The sequence below is a fragment of the Rhea americana genome, unplaced genomic scaffold (assembly GCF_003343005.1).
Source record: "Rhea americana isolate MKP2758 unplaced genomic scaffold, rheAme1 scaffold_1, whole genome shotgun sequence".
In the NCBI taxonomy this organism is placed as follows: Eukaryota; Metazoa; Chordata; class Aves; order Rheiformes; family Rheidae; genus Rhea; species Rhea americana.
The window spans coordinates 8,233,591-8,247,695 of NW_028185038.1; the positions used below are offsets into that span (position 1 = coordinate 8,233,591).

At 37.2% G+C, this 14,105-nt stretch overlaps 1 protein-coding gene across 3 annotated transcripts in view; it reads right to left on the bottom strand.

Annotated features, from left to right (window-relative positions):
* MAGI2 (membrane associated guanylate kinase, WW and PDZ domain containing 2) overlaps nucleotides 1-14,105 on the bottom strand; it is a 575,799-nt gene that overhangs the window by 510,960 nt on the left and 50,734 nt on the right. For all 3 annotated transcript variants that reach the window (XM_085298788.1, XM_085298783.1, XM_085298773.1), the window contains exon 2: nucleotides 11,307-11,423. In XM_085298788.1, the coding sequence (XP_085154914.1) occupies nucleotides 11,307-11,423 (117 nt within the window). The remainder of the gene's footprint in view (nucleotides 1-11,306; nucleotides 11,424-14,105) is intronic.

Genomic DNA, 14,105 nt, shown 5'->3' on the forward strand with positions numbered 1-14,105 from the left:
TGAATGTTCAGACCAATGTTTTAAGTGCACAAGAACGTCTATTGCGGAAAACTTTAGCAATTACAAATTTTCTTTCTCTATAAAGTTACGTGGGATCAAAATCCAGTAGGGATTTTGATGATCACAGTTCCAGGAAAGAACCAAATTTCTGCTTAAATCTACCAGTGTCCTTCTGTGAACCCARCCCTGAGGTTCTTTACATTACATATAAAGTAACTTAAGTATGAATAAGAATGACGGCTAGGCACCTATGACAATTTTAGACATATGACAGCTATATCCCATTTCATTCCCTTCAGACACATGAAAACTTGGCAGCGTAAGCAGTCTACGCTAACAAGATGGTTTTTTTAGCTGCAACAATACTACCAGCTTCTTCACAGTGGTATTCTGGTTGTGTTGGCCACTAATCAAATTTGATGTGCCAACTCAAACACCATTAAAGAATTTTAATGCTGTCAATCTATTTTTAGTTTACTCCAGCACTTCCCCGGTTTCAACAGTGTGTTCATATCATCTTCCTTAACTAAAGATTCTCTTTGTTGCCCTTACCTCAAATACACCTTTTTGGAAAACCATTTATACATTTTCATTTTTATCTGAACAGTGTAATTGTAAGCCATACCATTCTAACATCAGTATTTCTGATTAGACAAAACTGTGAGATGAAATTAGCATACAAATGCTTTACACTTCTTAAATCATACAAAGTTATTCATAACAAAAAATACTAATGATTAGGTACTGATGTTGGCAATATTTAGGTACATGGGTTTAATGAGGAATGATAAAACATGTGCACTCCACAGACCTGGTGTAACCAAGCACATTCCAATTAGTACAAGATTAATTCTTTGCAAAAGCCATAAAATAACTGGAAGAATTTAAGTCTGTCTACAATGCTTTAAATGCCCTGTGCTCATACACATGGACTGATTTTGCCACCTTGCTCAAATAAATTGTTTCTATTTAGACTTCAAAAATTGAAACAAACTATGTGGCCAGAAGAGCCTTATCAGCTGCAACTGAGCAGTGCACAGGGCAACCAGAAGAAGCTGCACGGCCACGGCAGATGGAGGGACTTTGAACCAAGCTGGGCTATACAAAGATTTAAGGAGCTTTTTCATCCATACATAGAAAAAGCAGTAGCCTTGCTCTTCCCTACACTTGGTATCTGAATGGATGAAGGGAAGAGGGTTGCTATACCAGCAATGTAAACCCAGTCAGCAAATGTAGGCAATGCTGATAACCTTTCACTATGACAGAAGTAAGCAGAATTTCTAAGTGCTGAGAATTATTCATGATTTCATGTATTTTAGTGGTCATTTAATGACCTTTAATTCACTGAAAAATGTAAWACTAAAAATCTCTAATTGTAAAGCATATTTTTTCTAAAACCTTTTATGATTTTATGTCCATACCACCCTTTAAAAATTCAAGATGAGAGCTTTAAAGCTAAAGCTATAGCACTGCTCTGTGTTTAAATCCAGATTGCTGCTTGCATTTGAAATACAGTCTGGAAGTTCTGCATTTTTTTACCAAAATATATTTTTGCGATTTCAATAGTACAAATATCTCCCTATTCAGAATCACTGAAATAAATGACAGAATGATTTGAGTAATCCATAACAGACTAGGTAGTCAAGAGGTTGATGTATTAACAGCAGTAACAGATTGGAAAAACAAAAGTGTGTTGGGTGGAATCAAAACCTGGAGAAATCTGAAGCTGTGACAAACTACCATGGGACATAAAYAGACCAGTAGTACCCTCAGGATAAAGGGAGATGAAAGGAAAAGGCTTGGGGAAAAAAGCTTTCCACTAGTAATCATAAATTATCCTCGCTCACACTGGTGAAACCAAAACTTTATTCACTCTTCAGATGCTAAAAAGCATCTCTTCAGACTTGAGTGTCTATTTCCTCCTTAAAAGGTTTTATTCCATCCTGGTCACGTTTGTACCTAAAACATGGTGCCAGTGGGGGCATTAGTCTATTGACTTCAGCCTGCATATACGAAGGGTCTGAAATTCCTTCTTTTTTCACAAGTCCCTAAAACATAAGGAATAATTTGTTCTCTAAAGGTGGGGATATGACAAAAATCTCAGACGTTGGCATTTTTAAAGTAGTGTCAGTTATAAAATCTCATTTCTGGAATGTAGACATGATCTTCTTAAAGGTGGGGTGTGAGATTACAGCAAAGGATAAACAACCTAGGACCTGTGAGTAGGCTACGGAACTGTGGATATGTTTCAGAGAGACATATGTGAACAAACCGGTTATTTGGTGAAACTGAATTGGGTCAAAAGCTTAATGGTTCACATAAACTGCTCAATACCAAATGATCCATCATGAGGAAGCCCATCCTCACTTCTACAATTTTGTGTTGTTGTGATTATAGACAAAAGCCACAGAAGAGAAAAACAGAAGAAGCAAACCTTGCCAAAATCTATACTGGGCTTTTTTATTCAATTATGCAGATAGGGATTTAGTAGCTTAATGTAGGCATTCAGTTCTGAGTATTGATCCTTTTACACAACTCTGATTTTTTTCTCTTGCTGTTATTGTTCTGAATTTCTAAAGGCAACTGCTGGCGGTCTGTGTTTACTGCTCAGCTGTTTTTCAGATGAAAATCACCACTTAAAGTAAGGCCTACTCAATGCCTCTAACAGTTATCTTCTATAGACTTAGAGAAGACAGAGAAGATGAAATAATGGCTTTTAATTATATTAAGAAAGATAACAAATCTAGATTTAGGTGATCCAAGGAAAGAACAAGTTCCAAAATGAAGGACTTCTGAGGCAACTTCAGTTCAAGCACTTCTAACATTCCCAGATGAACAGTATTAACCATGCTTTATCACAAGACTTGCAAAATCTAGTACTTGCTTCTGCCTTGACATAAAGAACCTAAGCTTCCCTTTGAAAAAAATATTATTTTAACTTGTTTTTACTGCAGATGGGAATGTGAAAACATAAACCAAATGTATCTAGAGATAGATATATTTTTAAGTCTTTTAAAATCAAGGGGATTAAAAAAAGATCACATAGTACATAGTGAAATTGATTTAGAAATCACATAATTATGTTCAATAATGCTGCAACTTTTGCTAATCGTATTAGTAATTCTCACAGTTTCAAAGACAGTTCTGTTATTTCAGGGAAAAGGTCAACAGGACTTGGGAAATCTTCAGGCTGGAAATGCCTTCTGTCATTGCAGATATAATCTCCAGAATACCCAGACTTCAAGCTGCTTTAGGCAAGTCAGGAGCTATGACTTGTATTTGCAAATAACTTAATTGTGGCCTCTTCTACTATTTGCTGATCTTCTGCAGCAGGAACAAAGTATTTTATCAGATTTATGCTATTGCCCCTCAGTGTTTTGCTCTAGTTMTCTAGTAATCAATAAGATTAGTGCTATCATCAAAATTCCTTTAAAACTGTCACTATCCTTTATCCCTTCGGTATCATGTGAATTAGAGAACTCATTTTGCAAGATTAGAATGCCTTCTTAAAGTTAAACTAAAAATTGATTGATTCTTTGGGACAATCAACACAAATTTTGTCACCAAACTTCTGGTTTGGCATCAGGCACATGTTATATTACATACAGATACTTATACAGATATGATTAGCAAGCTAAGTTGCTTGCTAAACACGCTAGTCTTTAAATGACATGCTGGTTATCATCACTTAAGAAAGATGCATGATAATGCCTGTGTAGGAAAACTGCCTAAGAAAGGTGAGGTTTTGCAATTTCAGAACTTGTTCCTGCTTTCATTAAAATGAATATAAAAACCTCGAGTGACATCATGGGTGTCATATCAGCTTTCTGGCTGGCAGAGATCATCTGGGCTATTGTAACTGCAGAGTCAGTGCAAATGTCCAAATGTCTTCACGTCATCCTTTATGGGATATTCAAGCAGTAGTATCACAGATGGTACGTACATACTCTTATTTATTTCATTGTATCTATACTCACATTATGCTACACTTACACTACATCAGAAATGTTCCACATCCCTTCTTCTTGAACAGTATTTGTTTTCTTCGGATACCTACGATTTTAAGATGATATTTAAAACAGATAGATTAATGACTGAGTAACTGAGAATAGATGCCTTCAATATGCAGAGCTGGGAAATTCTTAAGAAAAGGCAATAGGAATGATATGTGTTTTATCCTCCATGAACAACAAGCAGTACAGTTATTTCAGTCAACCTCTTTGCTATTCGTAGACATAGTTTTGGCATCTCTTTACCCTATTTCTTAATTAAGGTAAAATCTTAATTCACTTTGATAAATTTTTTTAAAAATAGTATTTGTTTATTTGTTTGATTTTTTTTTATCTACCACTTCAAACTGACCGCAACGCAGTACCCACAGCCCGAACACAGCCGGAGCCTGAGCAGCGCGTTGTGCCCGGTGACTGAGCGGCAGCACTGCTGGTCGTTCCCTTTCACCACTCTGTTCTGAAACACAACACACAAATTCCATAAAATCACATGGAATGTGATTATACAAGGATGCACAAACCAGTTTCCTACAACCTGACATTCTCGTTATCTTTAAAGAAACAGGTCAGCATGTGTGTGTTTTCCCAGAAGGTAATTAAGATTATCATACTACAMGTAGCAGTGGAAAAGAAAAAAGGATCCACCAGCACCAGCTGAACCACCCCCCTACTTCATGCAAGTCAATTCAGATACAGTCTGCACTACGGGTTCATTTACCAGCCTTCCTTTTCTCTTCTATTTAGTCTCTCAGTTTTTCGAAGCAGTGACCTCCTCCTCCTCATCTGGTACTAATGACTGCACTGCTTATAGCACAGTGAGGCCCTTATCTCACTAAATTAATTGTTTTGTTTTAATTTTGCCTGAAATAAAGCAAAGTCTGAATACACTTGCCAATGACTCTACTTAAATATACCATGGAAGTGTGCTCTATTAGGTAGAAAACAGCAAGAATATTTCCCTAGAGCTCTGCATTGCCCCGTTCTGAGCCATCAAAGTCAAGTCTAAGCAATAACTAGCACTTGTCTGAAAGAATAAAGTACTCATTAAAATTAGGTACTGTTATTTTCAGTGATGCGGGCATTTCTTGGCAGTATGGTACGCGAAGCATAGGTTATTTTATCCTAAGAATAGTTCCACATGACGTCAAACTGGCAGATCGTTTAACTGCCAATACCTGGCCTTTGTAATTTGTTTATTTTAAGAACAGAGCTGTGCACTGATTTTTCACTCCTCAAAGACACTTTCGACACTGAACAAACTTATAAGAAAAGTAAATTAAACTATTGGCAAGCCTATTTCACATATTCCCCTATGAATATTTTTGGAGGTATATTTCTCTAGAATTATTTTAAAAACCAATTTTTAAAGCCTAAATGTTTATCAAAATATAGATTAGCCAAATGTATTTCCCATTCTTATTCAGAATAGTGTATCTAAACACACAGTTTCTGTGTTGGGTATATCCTCATGCAATATATTTTATTTGACCACTTGACTTATGCCACTGCTTCCTTCTCTTAGCCTTAAAGTTAGAAAATTCAGATGGGTACCCTGGTATGTAATTAGGACTTCCTYCAATATTTACTCTTTACTGTTATTCCCCTTCCTAGAAATACTAATAGGTAATAAAAGTAATACAAATTAATTTTCTATGCGAATCACAACCAGGGGGAAAAAAGCCTCCTAATACTACAGTATACATATAGCYAGACATTCCTTACTTCTTCTCATTGGTACTTGTGATGAAGACTATGAATGAATAAGATCTTCTAATATAATTCAGAGGGAATAATTCTACCAGAAGGAACCACCCTGACTGGTCTGGAGACAGCTTTCTCCAGAGCTGAAACYGTGGAATGAGTTCCCCCGAGGCTGAGTGCCCTCACACATCTTGAAGTGCTTTCTGCTCCAAGCAGAAATGCATTTTATTGAGTTCAGTATCGGGAAAAAAAAAAAAAAAAAGATTAATGGCAGTATGTTTAAGGCAAACAAAAGCAATTCTGGCCAAAACAAACATTTCACTGCATATATTTTCTCTTCTGTGAAGAGGACTAGACTGAAGCATTTTGTAACTTGTAACATTTCAACAATACATAGAAAATACTGCAGCATGTAAGTTAAATATACATAGTTTTAGCTAGAACATAGTAGAATAGAACAAAATCATTTTTGAAATCTGGCACTTATTTAGTAAAATTTGCTCAAAATGTAATACACTAATGACCCAAGCAGAGAAGCAAATAACAGAAGATGGATCAAAAAGAAGGAATCACAGCAGAAAGGAAAGGTAATACTAAGTGGTCATAGGTTCCGAGTTTGTCGTTCAACGTGCTACCTATCCACCTAATGTTGAGCAATCATAGTGCCAACAGGCAAACTGGGCAAGGAAGGAATTACTATCACTGTTTCATAGGTGGGGAACTGCAACACAAAATGGCTCTATYACTTGCCTGTGATCTCTCAGAAACAGCATGTGGCTGAATAACAAACTGAGCCTTTTTTCCTGTTTTTCAGACAAATGTCTTAAATAAACCGTCCTTCCTCCAAGACTTCTGGGTTAACAGCAGCACTTCAGTATCCTGCACCTAAGGATCCAGTAAGCCTGCACCGGACCCCCTGTTCTCTCCATTCTTTCATCATTACTGTTTTCCCAAACACAAACACTAGGAAGGAAAGTTCTTCCCAGCAGCATTGCCCTTTTTTATTATTTACACYATCTCTTCTGACACATGGCCCAACTTCTGGGCTGCATCCTCCACTGGTGAGAATCAGYGCAGTGGGAGAGAGTCGTTCACTCGAGCAACCCCAATTACTACTACCTACYTGAGGTTATATCCCAGAGGATATCAAGAGGATTTGCTTCAAATTAATAGATGATTTCTACTTCTATGAATAAGCTGGCCAATGTTTGGCTTTTCGCGGTACTGCTAATCAGAATGTCTTCCACTCTCGTTTCATATTCCCCGTCTGGGAGGGAAACGTACAGACTCGACTCTCAGCCAGAGCTCTGCTACTCTGCAAGCTCTTACAGACGGGGAATTTGCAACTGCTTGGAAGGACACACCAGAGGAGAGAGCATGGCCACCGCTGYCACTACCAAAACTGCTTTCCTATCACGTAGTCTCCATAAAGCTTTCTTGTTGTGATGACACTGAGTTAAAGCCATCCTTTCTTGCAGCAAGGAGTACGGGAAAGCTGCTACCCATGGGGCAACTGCAGTTTGCTGACAGCATTATCAAGCACAAGGTGCAGCATGMCTAAATTGTTGTCTGTCTACAGCATTTACAGTGTCAGACATGTTTCCAGGCTTTTCTCCAGATCCCTGGACCTGGACAGAAAGGGAGAGTGTCTGATACTGCTTATCTGTGTTTAACATGTTTAGCAAGCATCACTTCTTACCATAGGTATTTTTCTGTACTGCAGCGTACCAAAATGGTCAGTGCTCCTCAGTGTTCACTGCTCCTAACTTATGAATAAACATAAGGTACAAAAAATATGCTGAAAAGCCATACAACACAAAGAGGAGATGAAAATGCACGGCCCAAACTTCAGTCAGGTCTTTTGAACAGGGGGACCTGTGAACATTTCTCTCCTCCAGAACCACCTTTTATCATTCTTGTTTTCCTCTGAGTTCCTGAACATGCTTCTTATCTGTATTACTTTTGGATTTCCTACACCTGAAGCTCCTGCTTGCATTAAGATAAGAGCTGTGCCCTGACATAAGACCAGCGTCAGTTCTTCCTCCTGAAAAGTGCATTTTCTTTTCTATTATTTGCAGTACTGTATCTTTAAAAAAAGTTTCAGTTTCCTGTCCTTGGCTGCTGAAAGCTTTATTGCTTTTCTAACTCAGCTTTAAATTAACAGAACATTTTCTTCATTTTCTTGTTTGTGTATCAGTTTCATTACTGCTGTCRCACGGCTCTGGGGGCAGAGCTAACTAACTGCTGCATCTCTGCAAAAACCTTGCAAATCCAGTCGCACGTTCTGCCCTGGGATATATGCGTGTAATTCCTGTTGACAACGCAGTGAAAATCAATTTCGTACAGTACTGAGAACTGCAACCCCTTATGGTAGGCAGCATTTGACTCTGCAGGTTAAATGGCCATTTCTAATTTGGTAGAAAGCAGCACTGCAATATTAAAGATAGAAAAATGCAAGGAACACAAAAACAGACAGTTCAAATTGTCTTCTTCACCCTGTCCACATGGACCGCAGTTTCAGAGGGTGGAGTTCATCCATTTTCCACATCTCATGCACTTCTGGCCCTTCCACTGCTTTCTGTACACAGGCTAAAATGTAATGTAGAGTTCAAATTCTCACCTGGAACATCCTGCCTTCTAACTACATGTGCTTTATTCTGATTTAAAGCAGGTATGGATTTGATCCTGTGCTTCCTAGCTTCACAGAGACTACTCACTCGTTTGAGCGAGACGTGAGAGGCAGGTGGCTTAGCCTGCCTTGCAGACGTCCAGCCTGACTAGGAAGGCCTAYGAGTGCTGAGAAACAAGCGGTCGTGTCCCTTGCATTGCTACGGTCAGTGCCAGCAGTTTGAACAAAAAGCAAAGAAGAATAAAAATTTAAGGTCTAGGACSTTCTTATAAAAGTTCTCTTGGCTTCAGTGCAATTACATCTCTATAACTGAGGAAAGATTGTAGGTGTGTTTGTAAAGGGAAAAGGCTGCCACCTATTTTTCAGACCTTTTCAGGTTACAATCCTTTTGTTGGAAATAATGCTGCCTGCAGTTGGCTTTCTCTGAATTTTTTTCTGCACAATAATTTGACTAAATGTAATGCTTCTGTTGCTGCGTTGGTAACCATTGCACACAGTTTGTACTAAGCACGTGGTTAGTCTACAGTAATTACTAAGAGAACTTGTGGGCAGTGGTATGTCGGCTAAATACTGCTATTGCATCCTCGTGCCCACAAGCTGCCCTCTGTACTGTTTGTACTGCTAACCATTACTCTTAGTCTTCCTACAGATACCAAAAAAAAAAAAAAAATGACTACTTAAAGTAGTAACAAGTAAGCTCACTATTAGTTAAGTTAAAAATTAGTTATGTGCAAATACGGAAATAGTCGAGGAACATTTTCCCTCTTAAACATGAATGCGGGAGACAGAATAAAACTGTATAGAAAAAGATTACTCTTAATTACGACTCTTTGGGGAAGGAGTGGAAATCTGGCTTGCAGTCTGTGTGATGCTGAACTTTTTCTCTAGTTGAATATAGAAGCTTTAGCAAATCAAGTGTAATCCTGCCCGCATTTGTTAATCTCTTTATTTTAAAATACCCACATTTTGGAAAGCCTGTTTTCACAGGATTTTCAAGAAAATGTTGAAGAAAATATTCCACTCAGGCTTTATTTTTTCCACCACCACTAAACCATGTATGGACACAGTCTTCCGTTATATCCAAGAAAACGCCTRCTTACTTAGGAATTCAGCAGCTGTCATCCACGTCACTAAACTATTTTCAAAAACCTAGCTCTTATTTAGCTAAAGCTGCTAAAAATGTAATACAATAATGACTCAAGAGTCTAACTGTGTTAGAAGACACAGAAGATGGGTAAAAAGGATAAATCACAGCAGAAGGGAAAGGTAATTTTAAGTGCTTATAGGTTCTGACTTGTGGTCTTTGTGGCTGAGTGCTCCTTCTTGAATGATAAATTCGCTCCTGTCAATAACATACTTCACTTCCAAAATAAGAACATTTTATTCCTCTGATTTCAAAAAARCCTTAGAGTCACACCATGTCCACATTGGACACACACACACTATTTGCTACATGTGTGCACCTAGGTCATGAAATGGTTCCATGTCTTGATGACTTGCTGCCTTTCCTAAACACATAATAATCAGTTGACTTTGGAAATTTCTCTTATGTGTAGATTTTCTTACCCCTAGGAAAGTCAACATTAGGGAACATATGTAGCACAAGCTGGTATTTTTTCATGCTTCTTGTGACACTGCTGCTTCAAAAAAAATTTTTTTTTTAATCTAGGTYGCCAGTATTAACAACTGTGTATAGGGTTATTATAAATATATTTCTATGCAAACAGCCCTCTAGACAACCTAAGAATTGGGTCTTTCTGAAAGTACTCCACTAAGCTTAGATTTAATCTCAAAACATCTTTCTCCTTGCACTTGCACTTCAGCTCTAATGTTTCTCAGCACCTCCACACAAACCTCATTCTTCATAAATCTCACATTAAAATAATGTTGTTGATTTTCTACATACAGCATAAACATCCTCTAATTTTATTTCACCTTCATTGCTAATCAGGGACAAATGTAACTCTGAAATTAAAGTATTACGTTTATTTACCTTCAGCTTCCAAAATAAGAGGGAAATGTTTGAACATCTTTTTTGGTGCTTCAAACCTCCATTCTTAGTGTAATGAAAAGAAAAATTGTATAGTAACAATGACAACAGCACAGCTTTCAAAAAACATCCACCTATTACCATATCAGCATACCTTTATCTATCATTCCAGTGTCAAGCCTGCAAGTTCAAAGGTGCACTCTTTTCACCAAAACCAGAAGCTCCATTTAGCATCCACCAAGCAATTATTTTATGAGGGAAGAATAATGGAATTTCATTACATTTTGAATGATTTGTTGTCTGTCAGTAAAACAGASCTGTTCTGAAAGGCATGGCCCTGATATTTTGACACTGCTTATGTTAGTGTGCTTGATTTCATGACTACCGTAATTTCAACATCCTCAAAAACGCTTTTCGACGTTTCGGAATGTTTTGTATCTAGACACGATCAACTTACATGACAACAAGAGAACAAATGTACGTGCAAGAGAATATAAACATCCTCAGCAATGGCCCCTGCACCCAACCAACAAAACTTCCTGGCATGGTTCCTCTGTTGCCCTATTGCATTCTGAACGTCTCAGGGTTACTCAGTAAAGGAGAATAGTGTGAACTCTGAGGCAGATCAAACTCCCTCTCTTGGACATCAATTTAACTACCCCAGAAAACTGTCTTTTTTTTTTTTTTTTTTAATTTGTCTTTCTGCAGAATTGCAGAAAAAAAATTACTTTTCTATATCCATAGTTGATCAGAGCTACAGCTTCAAAAACACCACGCAGTTTCAGGAATTAATTCAGAATTAGACAGTTTAGTTCCTCAACAATAATGTGGAAGACATGAACCAAGTCTCTGTCTATGGGAAAACTGCTTCATCTACAGAACAACTCTTCATGCTTTGTGAGTGGCCTTAGCAACATTAATTTGGTCAGTCTGTTGCCTCTAAGAAAATAGGTTTGTTCTTCTCCACCCTACTCACATGGCACTGTGCGGAGGTAGAGATTGTCTCTTATGATCTGCTGGAGCTCGTGGTCTACCGAACCTTTCTGGAACCGTAAATTGAGGTAGTGACGAAGGTCCTTATCAACAATGCCTCCTGTCAAGTAAAAGACAAATGAAAGCATTAAAAATATATTGCTTTGACAGAAGCAATGACTCACTTGCAAAGTCTCAGAGGCTCATTTTCCTTCATGTTTCTGTCATCTCTCAGACGACAAAAGTGCAAAGCTTTCTAGTTAAGGCACGCAGTTGGAATAATATTATTTAATATTGATAATTATTTTACAGGTTAAGAAAGGTTAACTGATAACTGACTGGCTAAATCGGTAGAGTTCAGAAAAATGTATATAGGATTATATACTGAGGTGTCAGATTTTTCTGCACAAATTGATAATATCAGTAATTATCACTATTATATAACTAYATACATATAAATCTATATAATACACGATTATGTATTATACTCCCTGTGACCTTGTACTAATTTCCAACTAGTTTATTGAATGCAAAATTCTTGGTTCAGAATGTCTTGTTTTGAAATRTACAATGCTTTCACTTCAAATGTAACCAGAATAAAACACAGCTAAAATAGTTATCAGCTGTACTTAATGATCATAAAAATAACATACAAGCTTTTGTCATATTTATTTGCAATGGTGTTCACATCTGAAAGATATAAAGTAGTAAACAAGGCACATACTTTATTTCTACCACAGAAAACAGTCATTAGCCATATAACATCTCAGCATAACACTGCAAAYGTATGTGGAAAAAAGAATTGAGTTAAAAATCCTACCTTAGATAATTTTACCATAACTTGAGGACAAAACAACTTTAAGCATTGTTCAGCTAGCRACTGGATATTTCATTTTCCATTATTAAAAGCAGATATATAAATCAAATGTAATATGATTAATAAACATTTCCAGATATAGTTCCTTTCCATCTCTTTTAACCTGGAGTATGGATCATGTTTATAATTATGGGAAAAAGTCTATAAATAACTGCATTGCTTCCTTCTCTGAAATACTCTCTGTCATAAAAAAAATATAGAAAATCATTATTACACTAAGCTCTGACATATATTCTCAAGATGAAAAATTGCAGTCTGATAGATTTCTAACTTGTTGCTTCATACATTCAACCTTGAATCATTTTTTCAAATGGCATTTGCTATTGAACCTCTGCCAAAAGTCTTTTGACTTGGACTATATAAAGATTTTCCTGCAAAAAAGGAACAAACAACATTCCCACCTAATTATTTCTRTTATATTGAAAGTCACTGCACACCACAAATGGTAGTAAATTAAAATATATTTCTCCTTACAGCTATTCCTATTTATCTGCCCATTACAAGTTGATAATCTCACTATTGCTGCTTTTTGTCAGTAACTTCAAAACCTTTTTTTTTTTTCCAGGTTTATAAAAAGCTTACAAATAAATTCTGTCATCTTTACCTAAAGGCAAAAAGCAGCAGACTTTCATAACCAAAAAAGAAAAAAAAAAAGCCTGTATTCCTAGCAGACACAAAAAAATTACCTGCGTGCAAGGTTCCCAGATGGTCACARCTTCCATACAGCTCTCAGATACGATATTATTCCAGGATTGAAGCTGAGCTACTCAGTCCATTACTTTGGTACCACGAACTCTGTTTCTCCCTGTGCAGACCAGCCCATTGCTCCTGCTAATTTTTTACCAGATTTCAGAGCAGGCAAGGGCTAGAGGAGGCTGCAGAGAGCCRCTCTGCTCCCAGTTGGAATTAGCTGTCCTTCCTTAGTAACTGCAGAGAGTAAAGGTCCTGCAGCTCTTGCTCTTCTTGCTCTAATATACAGAACATGCCCAGTGATGCAGATGCTTTCTGGCAGCCTGAGAAAATGCCAGCTCGAGAACAACAGCTGTAGCCTGCCCACTGACATAAACCTGAATCACTCAACTTATGACATAAGTAAGTTTAGGAACCTATACAAATTTCTGACCTTCAAAGTATGTTTTCTTTCATTTCGCCCTTTTTCTTCAAWCATCGCCTTTTACTTCACCAGGTGGTAACAAATGTACTACAATGTCCTAAACATTGCATTCCATCAGCTGGTGTTTTTGGCAAAATGCATACTCCGAACTAGAGTTTAAAGATATGTACTTACAGTAGAAGGTGCCTACGGCCTTCAATTTGCTACATACAGATTCAAAAGCAAAAGTTTGTATCAGCAGTAGGACGTACACGTGGTGCAGGACAAAAAAAATAATCAGCATCCTAGCTCAAGTTAAATGTATCAAAATTTTCCTGATAGCTGARTGTATTTTGCAAGATGACCAAAGTCTATTTTAAGGAGCAGTCACATGAACTACAGACAGCATATGTACAATTGGCAATTCTCCCTCTTTGAAAGTCATTCTGTGTTCTGATTTAATTGAGGTTTTTAATTTCTTTAGGCATATGATACTTTTTTTCTGAGTTTGGTATAACAATGAATTTTTCATCCTGGAAGGCTAAAACCATAATATAGGCAGTTTTATAGTCTTGACAAGCAGATGCAAAGGCCCCCTACCCTAGTTGTCATTCTTCTGCTTTATTCCCCTAAAAAGCTTTGTTGTTTTACCTGATGCTTGTCAAAAGCATACTTTATTTCTCTCCAGATGTGCTTTCCAGATCTTTATAATGCTGGGACATGAGCTTTTGAGTAGTCTCATCCTTTTGAACTACAAGATCTAACATCTGTCATGTACTAGTATGGGGCCCTAAGACTTTTAGCAATAAACTACACTGATTCACAAGAATGTA